We start from the raw sequence: 18,058 nt of genomic DNA on the forward strand, positions 1-18,058 counted from the left end.
ATGAAGTTCTAGATCACTGATCACTGCAGTTTTAAACGAAAGGAATAAAGCATTAATATTCTTACAAACGTAAGTTGTTGTTATACTTTGATGTTCGGTGTAGAGTTACTAATACACTGTATTTGCCATATGTTATAGAAACTTGGCTTTATAGCCTTTAAATAGGCCATATACTGTATACGTGAATACGTGAATGATGTATGTTTTTGCCTAGGGGTCTACTGAGCTATTTTGGTCGTATGAACTGCGCAACGTGAAGTAACGATATGGGTTTGAGTTCTTAACCACATTCTAAGCTTTTTCCATACTTATCCTGTGTTGTTTCGTATTTTTTAATCAACAGCCTTGTTTAATAATGTCTTTTTTTAATCACCCTCATAAGTTTCCCAATCAGAAAAATCCACCCATGCATGTAAAAATTCTAATCGCTTAGTCAACTTTTCTTGCATAACATTCTGCCGCAGAACTGTAGAAGAGAAATTAGTTGTTGCTGCGGCGGTATTGTCATCCACTGCAAACTCACCGTTAATATCAGTCCTGTTTCAATACGTCAATGATAAGGCAAGGTAAGCGAGCAGAGTAGATACACATTAAAATATTATAGCTTAAAATAAACTCAGAGATCGGTGTTTCGAAGGCATTAACAGATTGCATATTTCTCAACATTATTCTGTTGGATGTTGATCAGAGCTTGTAAAAGCAGACCCACGGAATAAGTCATGCATCTTAAAATTTCATCGGTATATTGTAGAAAATGTCCGGTGTTAAAATATACATTAGTATTTTAAACGTTTTACAATTCTGAACGTTACTTGCCAGACTTCAATCTGCTACTCAAAGAGTTGCAATTTAAATAGACACGCGCTGGAATTTCCTCGCCATAGGGCATAAAAAACAAGATGATGCCGGACTAAGTATCTCTTTTTCCTGTCTCTTTTACATTTCTTGTCGGACAGTTCGTTTGTTTAATTGGTAGCAAATTTGATTTAGTCGGTAAGGAAATGATGCTTCACATTTCAAAGGCTAAACTGCCGTGCGCACCAAGAAGGGAATGCGCAGTTTGACGGTGTTATTCCAGCCAAGATTGTAAGCACATTAACGTGACAACAGGTTGGAAGATCTCTCGAAACTGGCCCTTTCATGCGCCTTCAGAAACAGATATCGGCAACCGGCAAAATTACAGACGAATGTGGCTTACTCCAACATAAATTGGGTTGTAAGTAGAAGCTAATGTTCAGAAGTTGCGCTTGTTATGTTCTCGTGGTATGCAAACGTGTAGCGAGATTTGAAATACTATTTTAATGCGTTAGACCGCGAGCCGGCAGTGCGTGAGAAAAGGGCTACAAAGTATTGCTATGCCTGTAGTATTTTTAAGACCATCGTTTCGAGATTTGGTGTGTGAATGGTTCCAGTAAGAGTTTAATAAACTTTGCAAGCATGATAAAATGCGTAGTCTCGCAACACAAGAAGTTATATCTCCGGATCTTTTTCCCCGTGGTTAAAAAAAGAAAACTGAGCGATCAAAACACCTGATTTGATCGGAAATCAAGAGAGGGAGATCAAAAACACGTAGTAGAAGTGGGATTTGATAAGAGTTAATTTGTAAGAGGATAAAATAGGGCGTTTATAACAACTTCCTTTTTAATGTGGAAATTTCTAGAAGAACCAGTGTTGTCTTTATGTTAAGATACAAGGGTTACCGTATTCATGACGACTGTTTGTTAAATTTTCATTTATTTATAGTTGGGCATTAATTAATTTTTTCCCTACTTGTATTTGGTGTGACTCAACTTTACTGACCTTTGATGATCTTAATTTCATGGGGAAAGTTTCGGTCCTTTACAGCAGTTAAGATTTTTATCAACTCATTTTAATGACACTTAAAAGGTGGGCTAAGTCTGTGACCCCCAGGGTGAAAATTAGCAACTAGTTCTATAAAACTTTACTGTTAACTGTGTTTAGGGATTTTTAGGAGAAAAATGTTTCTTATTTCAAAATTAAAGCCGAGTAACCACATTTTAAGGCTAGTAAATCGGGTAACTTAGAATTGAGGCACATCCAACGAGGCATACAGTCATCCGTTCTATATTTAGTTAAAAGTAGGCCACTTCAACGTAGACATACGTACGTGAGTGCATTTCAAAAACTGGTCACTTAGTGAGCCGCTGAATGAAAGCAACTTAACAGGACCCGTACTAAAGATTTATAAAACACTCAGTATCAAGCTGACCTGTTCTGAATCAAAACTGACAGAGATTTTCAGAGAAACAAACAGTCACGTACTTGGATTTTGATTTGGCCTGCGGGCATTCACACGTCATTAGCTATAGTCTCAGACAAAATGGTTGGGACACTTTGGGGTCTCCTTGTCCCCTCAATGTTGGTGTACAAGATTTGGGGACTGAACCGCGATAAACAACTTTGAGACGGACGAGGGGAGCACGAGAAGGGAAAAAACAGCGTTTGGTTAAAGTGTCCCAACTATTTTTGTCTGAGACTGTAGCTTGGCAATTGGTATAATTTACTGGGGTCGTTGCTTTATAAAACACTTTTAGGCAGCCAACGACTCAGTTGAAGCGGTCAAACAGGTTATACTACAACCCGGTATACAATACCTTATAGAGAGGATTCTAGCATGGAACAAAGCAAAGAGCAGTTAGTCTGTCCGAGTCAATACGGACGGTGAGAACTTTAACATTTTTTTTGCTCCTGGGCCGATTTGAAAAATGCAGTCTTATTTTCTAGAGTGAGGTCTGAGAAAATTACTTCCTTTCGGGGTCCTTTAAGTGTCAGTTGCGTCAGAATTGTGTCGGGAATTCTCTTCAGAAATAGAAAGTTCATTGCGCTTTGGCGCTTTAGTAAGTGACGTGTAAAAATGCTTTCGACACTTTTCTTCACTCACTAAATCCCTCACTATGGATAAAACTTACTTTTTCGTGTGGTTTATAATTTCCAGATTTGTTCGTTTAAATCGAAGGACCCAAATCAAACAGACATACGATGGATAAAGACAAGAAAGTTAGTTTCGACGTCTTTCCTGAGCCACATGCGGGGGATGAAGAATTGTTGGTGGTAGTCAACCAGGGCGCGAGCGATTCTTCAAGAGTTAGAAGGCGGTCGCGCGCCGTAAGCAAGGTTTCTATGGGATCTGAAGCGGAAGAGGAAACTGAAGATCAGTCTATTGCTCGCACGGAATCTTCTGTAAGTACAAAAGAATATCGTTACAGCACAATGTGCACACTCGGGCAGTGAATAAGCGGTTGTATATATTATCAGGTTGGTGTGTAACATTTGGACTATCTTTTAAATTTCGACAGTGGATTAATGCTATCTAGTAAGACTCCTTTTAAATTTTACCTTCTAGAAAAGTGATAAAACAGACAGACTTCATCAGCTTATCTTAGCCGGAAACGAAGAAGAAGCAGTGAGAATCATTAATAAAGGAAATGGTAAATAAGAAGCGATCAGGTTCCGACATAACTAATAACTAAAACTGGTCCACTACCGTGAGTAAACAAAAAATTTCTTAGGTTAAGTTCTTAGGTAAAGTTTTCAAACGGCAAATAAGCTGGGGTTTTAAAAACTAGATTATTGTTTTGTACGCGAAGAATTTGTGGAGATAAATTTACGAATAGCATTGCTCTTAGGGAAGTAGTCTTCAATCTTCTACATCAACACGCCGCGCGCTCAAAAATTTGGTCAAGTACTAGTAGTTAAGTTAATTACACATCGAAGAAACCTTGTCCTCAATTAGACTTCTGGTATTGCTTACGTGGAGATTTCAGGAATCCTTCAATTTACATCTGGCATTTTTGTTACTTTTTCGCAAAGCATTTCTAAAGAAGAAGAAAAAAAAAACACAGACCATTTGATTTTTGGACAAACATGCATCAAAACTCGCTCTTTCATTGGATAAAGGTAAAGAATAATTTGGCTGCGTTTAAAAGTCAGTTGATGTTCCTGTCGTTTTTTGTATCCTAAAGAAATCAACCGCCAGGACAAGTCAGGGAAAACGCCTCTTCATACCGCCATCCTTTCAAAACAGTACCATATAGTTGACAAGCTTCTTGAGAGTGGTGCTGACGTCACAATCAATGATGATGCAGGTGACACTCCTTTGCACACCGCGATCCATGTTGGCAGCGATAAATTGGTACTGGTGAGTACGCCGATGTATTTTCGAGCTCCTTCGGCGTCACTTCAGATATGTTCGGAGACTGTGATTCTGGTTGTGAGTCTGGAATTCAAACCTTTGTTTGTGGTGATACCTGGTTTGTTTGCGTTTACACACTATTTTGTTTATTGTTTTCTCTCTAGGCACTTCTTCATCGTGGCGGATGTGACGTTGGGAGCCTGGGACGGAACTCTGCTACTCCTCTTCATCTTGCTGCGGAAATGGACAATGATGCCATTTGTAAGATTCTGGTGAGACATTTTTAACCGTGAACTTTAATTAATGCCGACATGACCAAACTTAATCTCCCGGTAAAATGATACAGCATCAGGAAATAGATAAATAAATAAATAAGTAAACCGTTTTTTGATAAATCTTTGACATTTGAAAGAGAAAGAGAGGGAGTGCGACTATCTTGAAGAGAAGTCTCGTTAAGCAATTTAACTCGCCCCAGTCACGGTAAGGTAATTCAAGACAGTCTTAAATTCTGGATTGGACGCTATGGACTCCGGATTCCAGGGAATGGATTCTGGTTTTTTTGTCAGTGGAACCTGGATTCAGGATTCCAGTCGTTAGTGGGATTCCGGATTCCTTGAGCTGAATTCCGGATTCCAAAAACCAGGATTCCGATTTCCAGTATTCCGAAGGCACAAATTTCCCATATTCCGAGGCACAAGCAAAAGTTTCCCGGATACCGGAGTCCAAATTCTCCTTTCATGGGGAGACTAAACCCAGTAACGCACGTATTGATTACGTTTACTGTGTCATCTCAATTTAGGTTGAAAATAACGCCAGTCTGTCTCCTTTGGATGGTGAGCAAATGACACCTGTGGGCAGGGCAGTGGAAAGAGGAGCTAGCAAATCTGCAAGATATCTTTTAAAGATTGGTAAGTGGGTTTAGGGCCCTCTGGTCCGAACGCTTTAGTAATTCGACAGCTGAGAATTGTTCCAAATTTTAACTGACGGCCGAGAAATAAAGGACTTTGGACTGAAGCTGAGATCTGAGATCCATATAATTTTCCTATTTGTCGAAAACGAGCCAAACCAGGAGCCTCCTGGCTAAACATAATGTTTTAAATGGTAGCTGAAAAATCTCTAAAAATCTTACTGATGACTGATAGTCTTATACTTTCATACAGACCCTCGAGTATTTATAAGAGCGGCCAGGAAAATACGTACATTGGTCATACAATTCATACAACTTTAACTAATTCTATCCTTCCCTGCTTCCTTGTCCAACTCAAACTTATTCTCTCCTTTGTCATAGCTGAAGAAAAGATGGATTCGTCAGAGGGTCTAATGTATAACGTTGATCTTGATGGTGGCACTCTTCTTCATCTTGCCGCCAACAGTGGTGTCCTAGCGGTCAGTTTACCGAAACAATTTTCCTTGTATGCATGAGATGGTTCATTAGCTAATGAATTTGAGGCTCAGTAATGAATAATATATTTCCTTTGCTTTATTCCCCTACTCCTCTGAGCCAAGAATGAATTTTAATATCTCGTAAAGGGGCTATTCACCGCTTTAAAAACGAGGCGAGACCTGGGTCGAGTAGTTTTCGCAAAGACTTCTGGACATGGAAAAATTAGCCAATAGCTGACCGACCTATTCCCATTATCGATCCCGGAGACAACTGCGACACACATTTCGGCTCCAGTTCCTTTCTCGTTTCACATCAAAGAATTTCTTCTACACTGTGGGGAGGAATGGGGAGGAGTTGAAACCACATTCCATGCCTAAAAGCTGATCAATAACGCGCTCTAAAACGCGTAACGTGGACGACAAATAATTAACTTTTGGATTACTTAAAACAAACAATAATAGCTCAAGCTCCTTAACAGAGCGAAGACGGCCTCAACTTTTAATGTTCTATCCTTTTCAAAAACCTATAATTAATTTCACTTTGCCCATATTACATTTTTCGAGACATAAAATTTCAATTTGATGAGGCAAGGCAGCCGATAAAGCCTATGAGAGGAACGACCTTTATAACTATGTTGAAGAGTGAGAAACGAATCTCCTCAGTAAATCTTTTTTTGCATCAGTAATTTCATGTGATGTTATTTAATAATAATAACTAATAATAATAATATTAATAACTTTATTTCTATAGCGCTCTTATCCTATGTTCAAGGCGCTTTACAGTCATTATTGAAAAATATTTACAAATTTACAACCATATCCTATTATATTTACAATGGGTAAAAAAGGAAAAAATTAAAACTAAAGCAACTATTAAACCATATTCATAATGATAAAAAAAGGGAAAAATTAAAACTAACGCAATATATACAAATCTATAAAAACAATGGTCCGCTATTACTGAATTAAGTAAACAAGTACGTCTTAAGTGATCTTTTAAAACTCGAGATGGTGTTGGACTTGATCCGAATTTCATAGGGTATTAAGTTCCATTATCTTGGTGCATGAACAGCGAATGCTCTATCTCCGTAGGTCCTGGTATACGATCTAGGTTGCATTAAAAGTTCATTGAATATACTTATATGCTTTTTTTTAGGTGGTGGAGTTATGTGTGGAGCATGGAGTCCGTATACGACAGCCAAGGGTATTGACTAAACAATAATTTAAAAGCGTTTTTGGATTAGTAATGATCACAAACGACCCTTGAAGCGAGGCGATGAATGTATCAGTGTTTAGAAATGCTACTTCAAAGGAAGGTCCGTTTGGTTAACCCTGTTGAGAAGCTGGCCTTTTTGGGTTTGACGTTCTACATCCCTTTCAAAATTTTGAAGAATATTCAAGCTATGGTTATTAATGTTGGGGTGCTTTTAGCGCGTGAAAAAAATAGCTAAGATGGTTCGCTTGATGTTTCTATAACATATCACTGACAAAATTAGTCATACATGCAAATACAGCCGCCATCTTGGTTCTGCCATGGATGTGAAGTGTTAAACCAAAATTTGAATGAACATGCCCAGCAAAATAAAGCCTCTCGGAAACCTGACATATTATAAACTAAAGCTTCTGTTACAACAAAAGTGTTTTCATATAAATTACGTGAAGTGCGCGTTATCGTTATTATTATCATGGGTGACAAGTTACTCCTTAATTTGGGGCGGAAATTTCAGCGTTAATTTATAATTTCACATGGAAATTACAAAATTCCCACGGCAATGTTCCGTACGTCTCAATGCGAAGACGGCGTCGAAATTATTATGAAAATGTTATCCTGATGAAAGATGTCAGGGCATTGAAAGACGCAAGAGAAAACACAACATGTATTTTACCAAAAAATTAAGAAAATTGAGAACTTACGCCAAAATGTATGCTCTAAACTGAGATCAGTGCGTGAAATTCTCGATACGATAAACAAGTGAAAAAACCCACGATTGTGAGAGTAATGTGTCACCCATAATATTAATAGGTAATCAAATGGCTTACGCGTGAAATTAGGGAGTAATTTCACTTGATGTTTCCCAAATCCAAATTAATAATTTGGACAAAACGCTCTTAAAATTATTCCTTAATTTCAAGGACATAACATTAGATTATACGCATACTAATTGTTTATTGACTGTATTTATGTGACAGCGATCAGATAAGATGACAGCATTCCACATGGCGTGTGAACAAGGATCGATGCCCATAGTGGAATATCTGGTCAGCAAAGACCCAGCCATCTGTAGAATAACTCTTCTTGATCACAGAGGCAAGACACCACTTCACCTGGCTGCTGGCAAAAATCATACTCATATAGTTGAGTTCTTGTTGGAAAAAGTGAGTGTTCAAGAAAATATATATACCTGCTTTAACAAGTAGTCTTCTCCTTCACATCATGCAAGGGAATCAGTGTTCCGGAATCCAGGACAGTTTTGCTTTTGGAATCCGGAATCCTGGGCTTTGGAATCTGGAATACAACTCAAGGAACCCGGAATCCCACTAACTATTCAAATCCGGAATCCAAATTCCACTGACAAATCCAGTGCTTGGAATCGGGAATCCATGGCGTGGAATCCAGAATCCAAGCACTTGCATGGGGTTAAGCCTTCCGCTTACTTATTTACTTCGCCATCATTAGCTTATTGATTATTAATAAAAGAAGAACCTACAGTTCCATCCATTAAACAATTACCTAATTAACCAAATAATTAATGAATTGGTCGATAAAATTTTTTAAATAAATCAATCGATCGTTAAGAAAAGTTTCGGTTTAAGAGGTATACTTGCTTCTCAAACGAAATCTAATAGTTGAGGATTCGAGTGGTAATCAACGAGTCTGTCAATCATTCAGTCATTCAACCAGTTAGTCAATTAATCAGTCAATTAATCTATTCATTGGTCATTCAATCCCTCTACTAATCAACCAATTAATCAATTAGTCAGTTACTAGTAGTAGTCAGTCATTGATTCTGTCAATCAAATAGACAGTGAGCGAATTAGTCAGTGACCCAGAGTTAGTTAATGAATGAATGAATACAGATTCTTCAACCTTGCATACCGAACAACTTCACAGCCAAACAGGAAACAGCAATAAACCGCTGAATCTCTAGCTTAAACCAGGGTTATTCTGGTTATTGGCTCCTGCTAATATATATATTCCTTATCTATTTCTTAGGGTGCAGCCCTGGATCCAAAGGACGATGACAGGCGAACGCCTCTGTATTTTGCAGCAAGTTACGGGGCATCAAGCGTGGTTAAACTATTGATGGAACGGGAAGCTGATGTCACCATTCGGGATACTTCGCTGAAATCCATCATTCACGCAGCAGTTGGGGATTCAAAGTCCATGGAATATTTACTGGAGGTGAAGGTTGCTATAGTAACCATAAGTGATTGACGTACGCTTATTGAGGGTCTTTTAAGTCCATTAAACGTAAACTTCTCAGTAAAACTCCACTTGAAGCACTGTTCTGGCAAGTGTGTTGAGTACGTACTGGTTGTAGTCTTTGATCAATTATTAACCAGTTTATTTGTTTGTTGGTGTCTTTATATAGAGCCCCGCCGCTTCCACCCTTATCACTGAAAAGGATGAGGATGGTTTTTCAGCCGTTCACTACGCAGCTAAACGAGGAGACATTAAGGTATTTTAGGAACTACTGTCCACAATGCTTTAAAAATAATAAACCCATAAGAATATCTACGCCAAAATGCCGGCAAGGAACCTTTAGTCGTGATGTGTTAAAAAAAAGAAAAACAGGACTTTTTATTTGAGTTTCATATTGTGACTCCTTAGGCAACGATCATATTTTCTCCTTGTAAAATGCTCAACTATGAAGTCTAATCATTCCATTTGCTTTTGTCTTCAAGTCTGAAATCTCAGATGTCTTGAAAATATAGGAGATAACTCTAGGAAGACTACAATTGCTTAGGGGCACCCAACGAGAATATAGTTCAAAACCACTTAAACATAGCATTGTTGAACGAAGTTTAGTATTTAAAAGGTAGATATAGGCATATTTTTATCCCCTAAAAATTTTTCATCTGTTCGGATTACGTAGCCGAAAGTCTAGTGATCCGAAATTTATAGGGATCAAAACTTACCTTTTAGAAAATTTCAGCCAGAAAAAAGGCTCCCGAAAATTCTAGGTGACCTTTTTAGGATAAAAATCAGTTAAGATGGGCAATTACACCATTTTTTAGATGTTCGAAAATCCTAGAAGAGGCAGGCAAGCAAGAAATTTAACAACAAATGTTCCCAAAATTCTAGATCTCAAATCGTCTTCCGAACAGATATTTTTCAAAAATTGACGTTGGGTGCCCCTGAATTGCTCTTCATCCCCCCGACCCGATCTCTCCTCTCGCTTTTATAGAGTGATTCATCGGGTGACAAGACATCTTACGTCTCTGACTGTGCGTCTTTATCTCTTCCAAATGTTTTGTCATTTTTTTAAACAGAATATAAGGCTGTTTGTAACGAAAAACAGGACTTCCTCCAGTGTGTTATCCAACAATTTAGACACACCAATTCACGTAGCAGCAAGGTATGTCTTCTTATGGGTGTACAGCCGTTCAATATACATATAAGATTTGACAAAGGCGATCCTGTGCCAGATATTTAAGTATCTTTTTACACCCCAACGAGCCATTTCTGTATTCAATATTTCTATATTTTATATCGAGTGGAAGCCCCTTAGAATTAAAACTCCCAAAATATTGTTCAATCACGGTACTTAGGTATAGGAATTTCAGTCATTAAGATAATTCAAATGCGGTGAACTAACTAAAACGAAACCAAAGTAGTATGTTCCCAAACCTGCCCATTCTGCGTGTTAGTAACCGGACTGACTTTTGATTTTTGCGCTAGCACGAACAAAAGGTCCTAGGTGAGTGCCCTGTCCCCTAATTCTGGCCGTTGTTTAGTATTTGTGTAGTAAACACACCTTCTTTGGGCTCTGGTGCTTATTTCAAACGGTCAAGGACGTAGCTAGGATGGACAGAGGTACGCACCATGGTGGATGCCCTGGTGCACACCATTTTCCAAATCAATCCTACCCTCCCCAAAATCGTTCCCATAAGGGCACCGTGATTAAATCACTTTTCCCCTGTCAAAACTTGGTGTTTCATTTACCTTTTTAGTCGATATTTTTCAGGTACGCGCATGCGTACTGACATACAGATAGCTACGCCCCTGACGGGGAATTGAAAAAGTGAGTCTCATGAACTTATCTTGCAGGTACGGTTGGACGGACTGTGTTGAAGCGCTGATGGAAAACCAGCACGTTAAAATCATTAACTTGCTGAACAGCCAAGGGAAAACAGCACTACATTTCGCTTGCGCAGCGGGACACAATAGCACCGCTGAAGTACTTCTGAGGCTTGGTGCTGTCATAGAAAGGTGCAGATAGTCTAAATCCATGCTGCGGAACACGAATGTGTTAAACGGTCTTCTTAAGAAAACGACTACATTGAACTAGGAGAGCACTTGATTTGACAGCTATTACACCCTTCTCTCTCAATCCACTAATAAGCTTAAACATGCTACGTAATGTTTCTTTCCTTCTTATTTAATTCTTGTTGAGATCGATGTCATTGAATGACCATAAATGAACTTATTCAACATGCAAAAAAGTTTCGTGCAGAGAGAAATCACTTTAATTTGCTGCTAATAGGGAACACCAAAAACTAACAATAAGTACCTTACCTGACTATGAGATAACTATGTAATCTGTTGTGTTTAAGTTAAAGATGGAACTGAACTGGGACAAATACTCATATGAAAAATTTATAAAATGACTTCGAAACTGAGCTCACGAGAAGTAATACAAATCTGTTTAGAGTGACTCAAAATTACATACAGCGGAAACTCTCTCTTAGGACGCCCCTATTCATGGGACACCTCCATGTAGGGGACACAAAATTTGGTCCCGAAACCTGGGTTTGACCTCCATTCAGGGGACACCTTAGCACTCAACATGTGACTGATCACACAGAGGGTTGAAATCTTTAAGTGTACACTAATCAAAATGATGCCAGCTTTCCCAAACTGAACTATATCACTTAAATCGATATACTACACTTTTGTGAATTCAACATTTAATATCACAGAGAAAAATTAACGACGATTCGTTTATAGTGTCTTTGTTGGTTGATTATTAACAAACCCCAGCTCAACCTCCATTCACGGGACACCTCTATTCAATGGACACTTGCTTCGGTCCTGAGGGTGTCCCTTGAATAGAGGTTCCACCGTAGATGAAATTATGAAATGACTATTTTGAAATTTTCTCTTCTTCAAGAGATCAAAGCGAGCGCACTCCACTTCATTTGGCTGCCACTAAAGGCTCTCTAGCCTGCTGTAAACTCATGGTTAACAAGTATGAAGAATGCGTTAACGACGTTGACAAAAGCAAGGTATGATTCTTCTTACTTACGAGTAAATCTTACCCTGGGAGCGTACGGTTTATTTCATTCGTCCAGACTACAGTCGGCGACAAAATTTTTGAGACATTTTCGAGGCCCTGTGAGGGGTTTCAGGGATATGTGATAATTGACAAAATTATTTTTTTATTTCGCACAAAAAGTGCGGGGGAGGGCAAGTTACCCGGCAACACCTCCCCCTGCGCGGTCCCTGATTTTTATGGATAAGGTGTATCTGGTCTAAGAGTGACAGAGATAACTCATGGTAAACAAATACGAAGAAATACAAGACACCCCCCTCCCCCCAACAGGGCCTCATTGTCCTAAAATGGGTAACTTCGGAGAACAAACAATCAACACCCCTCTCCCTTCCCCTCCATTTAAAGTTGGGGTGTTTGTTGTTTTCTAGAGGTAGCTTAAACGGCGGCACAACATTGCATAAAGGGGGTGGGGGAAGGGATGCTATATTTTCCTATTTTTAAGTTAGCAAAACGTTAGAGAGGCCCTTTAGAGCAGGGGAGTCTCAACTAGTCTTGTCGCCGTTGAGGTATTTCGAGAATTTCGAGAAAGGACATCTCTGACCTCTGGAACTAAGGTATCTTCAAAGTACGGACACTTTAGCAGGTCACTCAATTGGCCGTGTTAACCAATACCACCTCATCAATCTTTTCGCTACTTCTCTTTTTAGAATACCGCCATGAATTTGGCGGCCATCAATGGTCATCCTGCTGTTGTAGAGTTTTTCTTGTCGAATCCAGCGGCCGAAGTTTTAAAGAACAGCAGCGGTGAAAATGTTTTAGACATCGCCTCTAAATCCGAACAGAGGGAGGTTGCAGCAGTTATAGCCAAACATGAAAGGTCAGTTGTATGTGATCACATTTACAATGACAGAGATAGTGAGCATTCCCTTTCATAGAAAGTTGACTGGACAAGCTAAACGATGCGGCCAGGTGAGACATACCAAGGGAGTCGACTAAGGTATCACTTACATACTACAGCTACAGTCATACTCAATGTGCTCGGCCTTGCAATAGTCCTTAGGGACTGCTAACAGTATAGATAACTTAAGAAGAGTATTTTTGTTTTCTGAGCAAATTCACTTTTGAACATGACACAACCAAATCTAGCCATAAAATGCCAACTCGGTTTATTAAGGTGTGGTAAACATAAAGATATTAGCCAAGCCTAAAAGCGAAGCTCCATTCAAATACTAAGAGTTTACTAGAAACAATGAACTTTCTTCAATGAAATTTCTAAACACTTATAATGCTTGCGTGTAAATACAATGGAAACCCGTTAATACAACCACTGTTGGGCCATAAATCTTGGTCTTAACAACGAGGTGGTCGTAAACACGAGGTCCTCACAAATTAAATAAAGTAGACATTCGTTATCGCAAAAATCTCGCGGAGCTAAAAAGAGTCAGTAATGAGAATAAACGGAGACCAGCCAAAGGGTAAAAACACCATGAAGCAAAAAAGCGAAACAAAAAAAATCTGGAAGTAGCCACGCTGGGATTTGAACTTGCACCCCAACTTCGTCCAGTGCAAAAAGAGAATCCTCGTGCCACATGGGAACACAGGGGACACAGAGGACACGAGGGACACAGGGGGCACAAAGGACACAAGGGAACACAGGGGCCACACCCCTACAAAAGTCAATCAATTCCTCTGAAGTGCTTGCTCGCTCTTCGGAAATTTGTAATAGAATGCATCAATAAGAATCGCATTTTTGATTTCGCGTTTCAGGTGGATTGAGGTGTTACGCAGTTGTTCAACACCACTGGTTCCCCTTATGACGAAAATGATCGAAAAAATGCCGGAGGTAGCTGTGGTAAGTTGTAAGCAAAAGTATGACATACGTAGGCGATAACACGTCATAAAACATGTTAAATTTGAGCTTCGAATTTTTTACAAAAAAATCATCGAAATATGTTAAGGGTATGTATTAGACCTCTTTATTTAACTTGACTAGATGAGTATTTGTGGTCAGTAGCAGCTTTTACGTTCTGATATAGAGCTCGTCCATGGACGGACTCGTGTTGTGAATTGCATTTCAAAATATTGGTAAAGTAACGTTTTAACGACAAAAGTGTAACTAATTATTGCTTCTTGTGTATTATTCAGAAAAACGTCGCGCGGCGTTATTAGGTATACCCTTACTCTGTCAATTTTTAAAGTAAAAGAATATCAAGAATTCGGCGTCACTGGGGCTTTGATGATAACAGTGAAGACTTGACATTTTTACAAACCCTTTGTTTTATACTACAGCTAAACGACAGGCACTTGTCTCCACAAGTTTAGTTTTCAAAATGTGCTCTTGTTTCTCATTTATTTACTAAAGATTGTAAGATTTGTCACGTGAAATTTGGGTTCCAAATTCGCATTCTGAAAATGCTTCTCCTACTTTGAATTCTTAGTTGTTTTTAGATCAGTGCATGGAGGAAAAAGGGGACCCTGAATCTCAGAACTATATGGTAAGCACTATTCAACCCTTCGATGGCACCCCACGCTTTCAAACAGTACTTCAGTTTCTACCTCGTCACTCATGCAGCTTTATTAGTGGCCACCGTGGACAATATGCCGTCGTGCAAGTTATCATTCATTCTAGGGGAAGGAGTAGTTAGCTTACAGCTGATTTCAGTGCTGTGTATACACCCTGATTTTTAGACATGATTCGACGGTCATGAAGCGACCGTCATGATTCGACCGAGAGGTTACCAAGCAGTACAGTATCCTACGGGAATCAAAGCACACAATCTGAAAGTTACTTTAGTGATAGCTTGAATGTTTCTCTTGTAATTCAGAAAAAGAGGACTGTGATCCATAATTTGTTCTCCTTTTCAGACAACAGCCTATCATACAAGTCACGCAATCCGATCGTAATACATGTTATCGGGCGTGTGGACGTCTCGATTAATAAGTTTTTCGGCTCTTTTCTCAACTGTTTTTGGGCTTCTACCTTGATCTTTTAAAGAAATATCATATTTTACCCTTTTTCAATAAAAACAAATGTTGCTTTCTTTTGTGTATGGTTTTCTTTATTTGTGCTCACTAGGGTCATAGGTCGAGGACCGAACATCGTGATATTTTTCAATGGTCGACAAACTTTCAAACTCTCTAGCAAAATCTTTCACAACGGCAGACTGATCAATTTATCTGTTGATTTCTTCTGCAAAACGTCAAGTTTTCCTGTAGTTTTTTAACCATGCAGAAGCTAAGTAAGGACGAAAAAGTACCAACTTGAAGAAATACAAATTTGCATCACTGTTACATGTAAATTGCGGGTGGTATTCACAACGGCAAAATACCGAAACCTTGTCATACGGAAGAAGACTAAACGATAAACCATCGGACTATTTCGCTTTTCGCCGTATTGATAATATTTCGTTCATTATGAAATCGCCTACAGAAATACATTCGAATTCGGCAATCGAACTCCAGGTTTATCACCTGATCATATGTTATCATAATTTCTGTATCATGTCGCCGCTTTCCAGGTAACAAGCTTTCCTCTTCAGGTAAAACGCATTTGTCGGGATTCTAGCTTCGTTACACTTATGTCCTTTAGTGCTAAGCTTTCCTTGCCAGCCAGATTTTTCTCTCACTGTTTCGGATCCCACGGCAGAACTCTGAATTATTTTTGCAACCGTTTACGTACTGCGAAGCGATACGTCACGTGATTAGTGTCGAATCATGACTGGTCGAATCATGACCGTCGAATCATGTCTGAAAATCCGGGTGTATACATAGCAATGAAATCAGCTGTAAGCGAAGGTGTTTTTAAGGCACGCGCGTCGATATTCACTTTTAAAATGCGTTGACGCCACGAAATTTGTCTGCTAAGTGCCACTACTCTTATAGAAACGATTTCTCAGAAAATTTTCGCAAAACCACAGCAGAAGAATGCAAAAAGGTTCACTTCCGATCAAACTTTACTCTCGCTCAAAAACGCTGCTTTTACGTAGGCTCCCTTGTATCCAAGAGAGAACCAGGCATCGGTTCAGCTGAATGGACAAAGAACTAAGTCTGAATTACGCCTGGAGTTGCGAATTATATATAAGGAACTGCTACAGAAGCTGTTGCTTTATGATTAAGCGGCTAAGAAATGTGTTACCAGTAAAGATGTGTAACGTCTTTGTGAAATTCTGCGCAGGTGAAATATGATTTGAACTTGGTACAAGGCCAGTATCCAGGAGAAAAATTGATACCTGACAAAGCATCACTACAACTTATAGAGGTAAATATTTCATTCAATAATAAACCTACAAAGTGACGCCAGTGTGCTTGTCTTATTTTGGGATCTTTGAGCCCCTAGCCCCCTAAAACTCACCTGGCATATATTGAGACTCGTCGAAGCTAGCTAACACCCGAGAAATTCGCTTGGGGGAGGGAAGGGTGGAGTCTCCTATTATATTTTGAATGATGAAGGTCCTGTGCATCTCAAGCATTATAAACATTGCACAGGACCATCACCTTAGAATGGAACCGTGACTGAGCCGGTCACCATTGATCTGCCGTTTTCACATTACTTCACTTGCTCCTTTGTCACCCCTACATTTTTGACTGCCTGTACTATCCGCTCGTATAGAGTCGTTGGAGAGATCCAACTGAAGTATACCCTTAAGTCAAATTATTCTTTTCTCCATTGAAAGTTCTGGCTTCCGCCAGAAAATATTATACCATAATTCTGGGATGCAGGAACAGGTGTAGAACCGTCCGTTCTAGAAATCGACATGACCCACCAGGAGGGTGCCATTGCAGTTAACAATTTGCTTATTTTTGAAACTGAATGACAGAGGTTGCGGCCCACACTGTAATTGATACCGTCGATCTTTCCTCAAAAGCCAAATCAGCCCCAGTAATATTATCATGGCACCCTGAAACATGTGGGCTTTTTGCTTAACAGACAATGGCTTTAAACCGACGTGAGAGATGCTTAACACATCCCATCAGTTTTGTGTTATTAAACACCAAATGGTAAGAGCATGTTAACTAAAGTTGATTGTTCTAAACAATATGATGGTCACTGGCTCTCCCGCAGGGCGGGACTAATTTTGCTCTTCACTTTCACAGGAAAAAGTTTGGCTGGTTGACATTCGCTCTTAACCTTTTCTCTTACTTCTGCTTTATTGTTCCGTTGACTGTGTTAGCAGTTGACGGAAGGCATCGCATACAATCTCTTTGCAAACCTGGCGTTCATATTGGTGATGAGGTATGCAATATTTCTTTAACTATTGAAGTGCAAATTTAAGAGGTTTTATGTCATGGATTTGAAGCATCCGATTCGAATTCGGAAACTCAAAGTAAATCTACATTTTGATGAAATGTAAAAAAACTATGGGCCTATTTCTGGTAGCATTTTACCATGCACATATTATAAACACTGCTAATTATAGAATGAGGTTTTTGAGATACCCGGAATGATCGGTGTTGAGGTAAGTGTAATCAGCCGAGCCGAAGGCCGAGGCAGATTACACTTATCGAGACTTTGATTATTCCAAATATCACAAAATCCGCATCTAATAATTGTATTTTTATACAAAGTCATTGTTTTGAAGAAAATAAAGGAGGAACACAGCATCGCATGCAACACAGTTCAATTTGAAAATGCTCTTGGAAATCATGCACTGCGCGCGCAACCTACAGATAAGCCACAAATCTGCCATCAGATAACTAACTAATCTGTAGGTGGCGCTAATTTTCATAATCAGCTGTAGGCTCTTAGCCAATGAGAAGACAGATTGTGAGTGCAATGTATAATAATTCTAAATCATTAGCTATTGGGCGTATACTTACTCGTATTAAGTATCATTCGATGAAAAACTATTTTAACTGCTTGCTTAATTAAATACAGTTTGAGTTTTATGAGAAAAGTCCTCATAGACTTCTGTGCCGCGAATGCGAAGACTTCTGAATGAATGAACTGTCGCGCTAGTGTTGGATGATGTGAAAGTCACTGCCGAACTTAACATTGCTTTGTTGCTGTATCATTAATGTAGCTACTAGCCGAAATCATGCGCAAACTGGTACGCTCCCCTTCTGGCGTCCCAATCGGAAAAGTAAT

The 18,058-nt window shown here is 39.2% G+C and overlaps 1 protein-coding gene across 1 annotated transcript in view; it reads left to right on the forward strand.

The window, feature by feature from the left end:
* Positions 1-18,058, forward strand: part of LOC140953553 (transient receptor potential cation channel subfamily A member 1-like) — a 29,713-nt gene that overhangs the window by 2,072 nt on the left and 9,583 nt on the right. Inside the window, exons 2-20 of the mRNA XM_073402960.1 lie at positions 2,957-3,201; positions 3,365-3,449; positions 3,984-4,159; positions 4,318-4,425; positions 4,953-5,061; positions 5,442-5,539; positions 6,693-6,740; positions 7,727-7,912; positions 8,751-8,939; positions 9,130-9,216; positions 10,031-10,116; positions 10,809-10,970; positions 11,872-11,986; positions 12,681-12,850; positions 13,741-13,825; positions 14,412-14,468; positions 16,148-16,231; positions 16,901-16,971; positions 17,068-17,206. Coding sequence (XP_073259061.1) covers positions 3,001-3,201; positions 3,365-3,449; positions 3,984-4,159; positions 4,318-4,425; positions 4,953-5,061; positions 5,442-5,539; positions 6,693-6,740; positions 7,727-7,912; positions 8,751-8,939; positions 9,130-9,216; positions 10,031-10,116; positions 10,809-10,970; positions 11,872-11,986; positions 12,681-12,850; positions 13,741-13,825; positions 14,412-14,468; positions 16,148-16,231; positions 16,901-16,971; positions 17,068-17,206 — 2,256 coding nt within the window. The 5' untranslated portion in view covers positions 2,957-3,000. The remainder of the gene's footprint in view (positions 1-2,956; positions 3,202-3,364; positions 3,450-3,983; positions 4,160-4,317; positions 4,426-4,952; positions 5,062-5,441; positions 5,540-6,692; positions 6,741-7,726; positions 7,913-8,750; positions 8,940-9,129; positions 9,217-10,030; positions 10,117-10,808; positions 10,971-11,871; positions 11,987-12,680; positions 12,851-13,740; positions 13,826-14,411; positions 14,469-16,147; positions 16,232-16,900; positions 16,972-17,067; positions 17,207-18,058) is intronic.

This window comes from Porites lutea, chromosome 12 (genome assembly GCF_958299795.1).
Source record: "Porites lutea chromosome 12, jaPorLute2.1, whole genome shotgun sequence".
NCBI lineage: Eukaryota > Metazoa > Cnidaria > Anthozoa > Scleractinia > Poritidae > Porites > Porites lutea.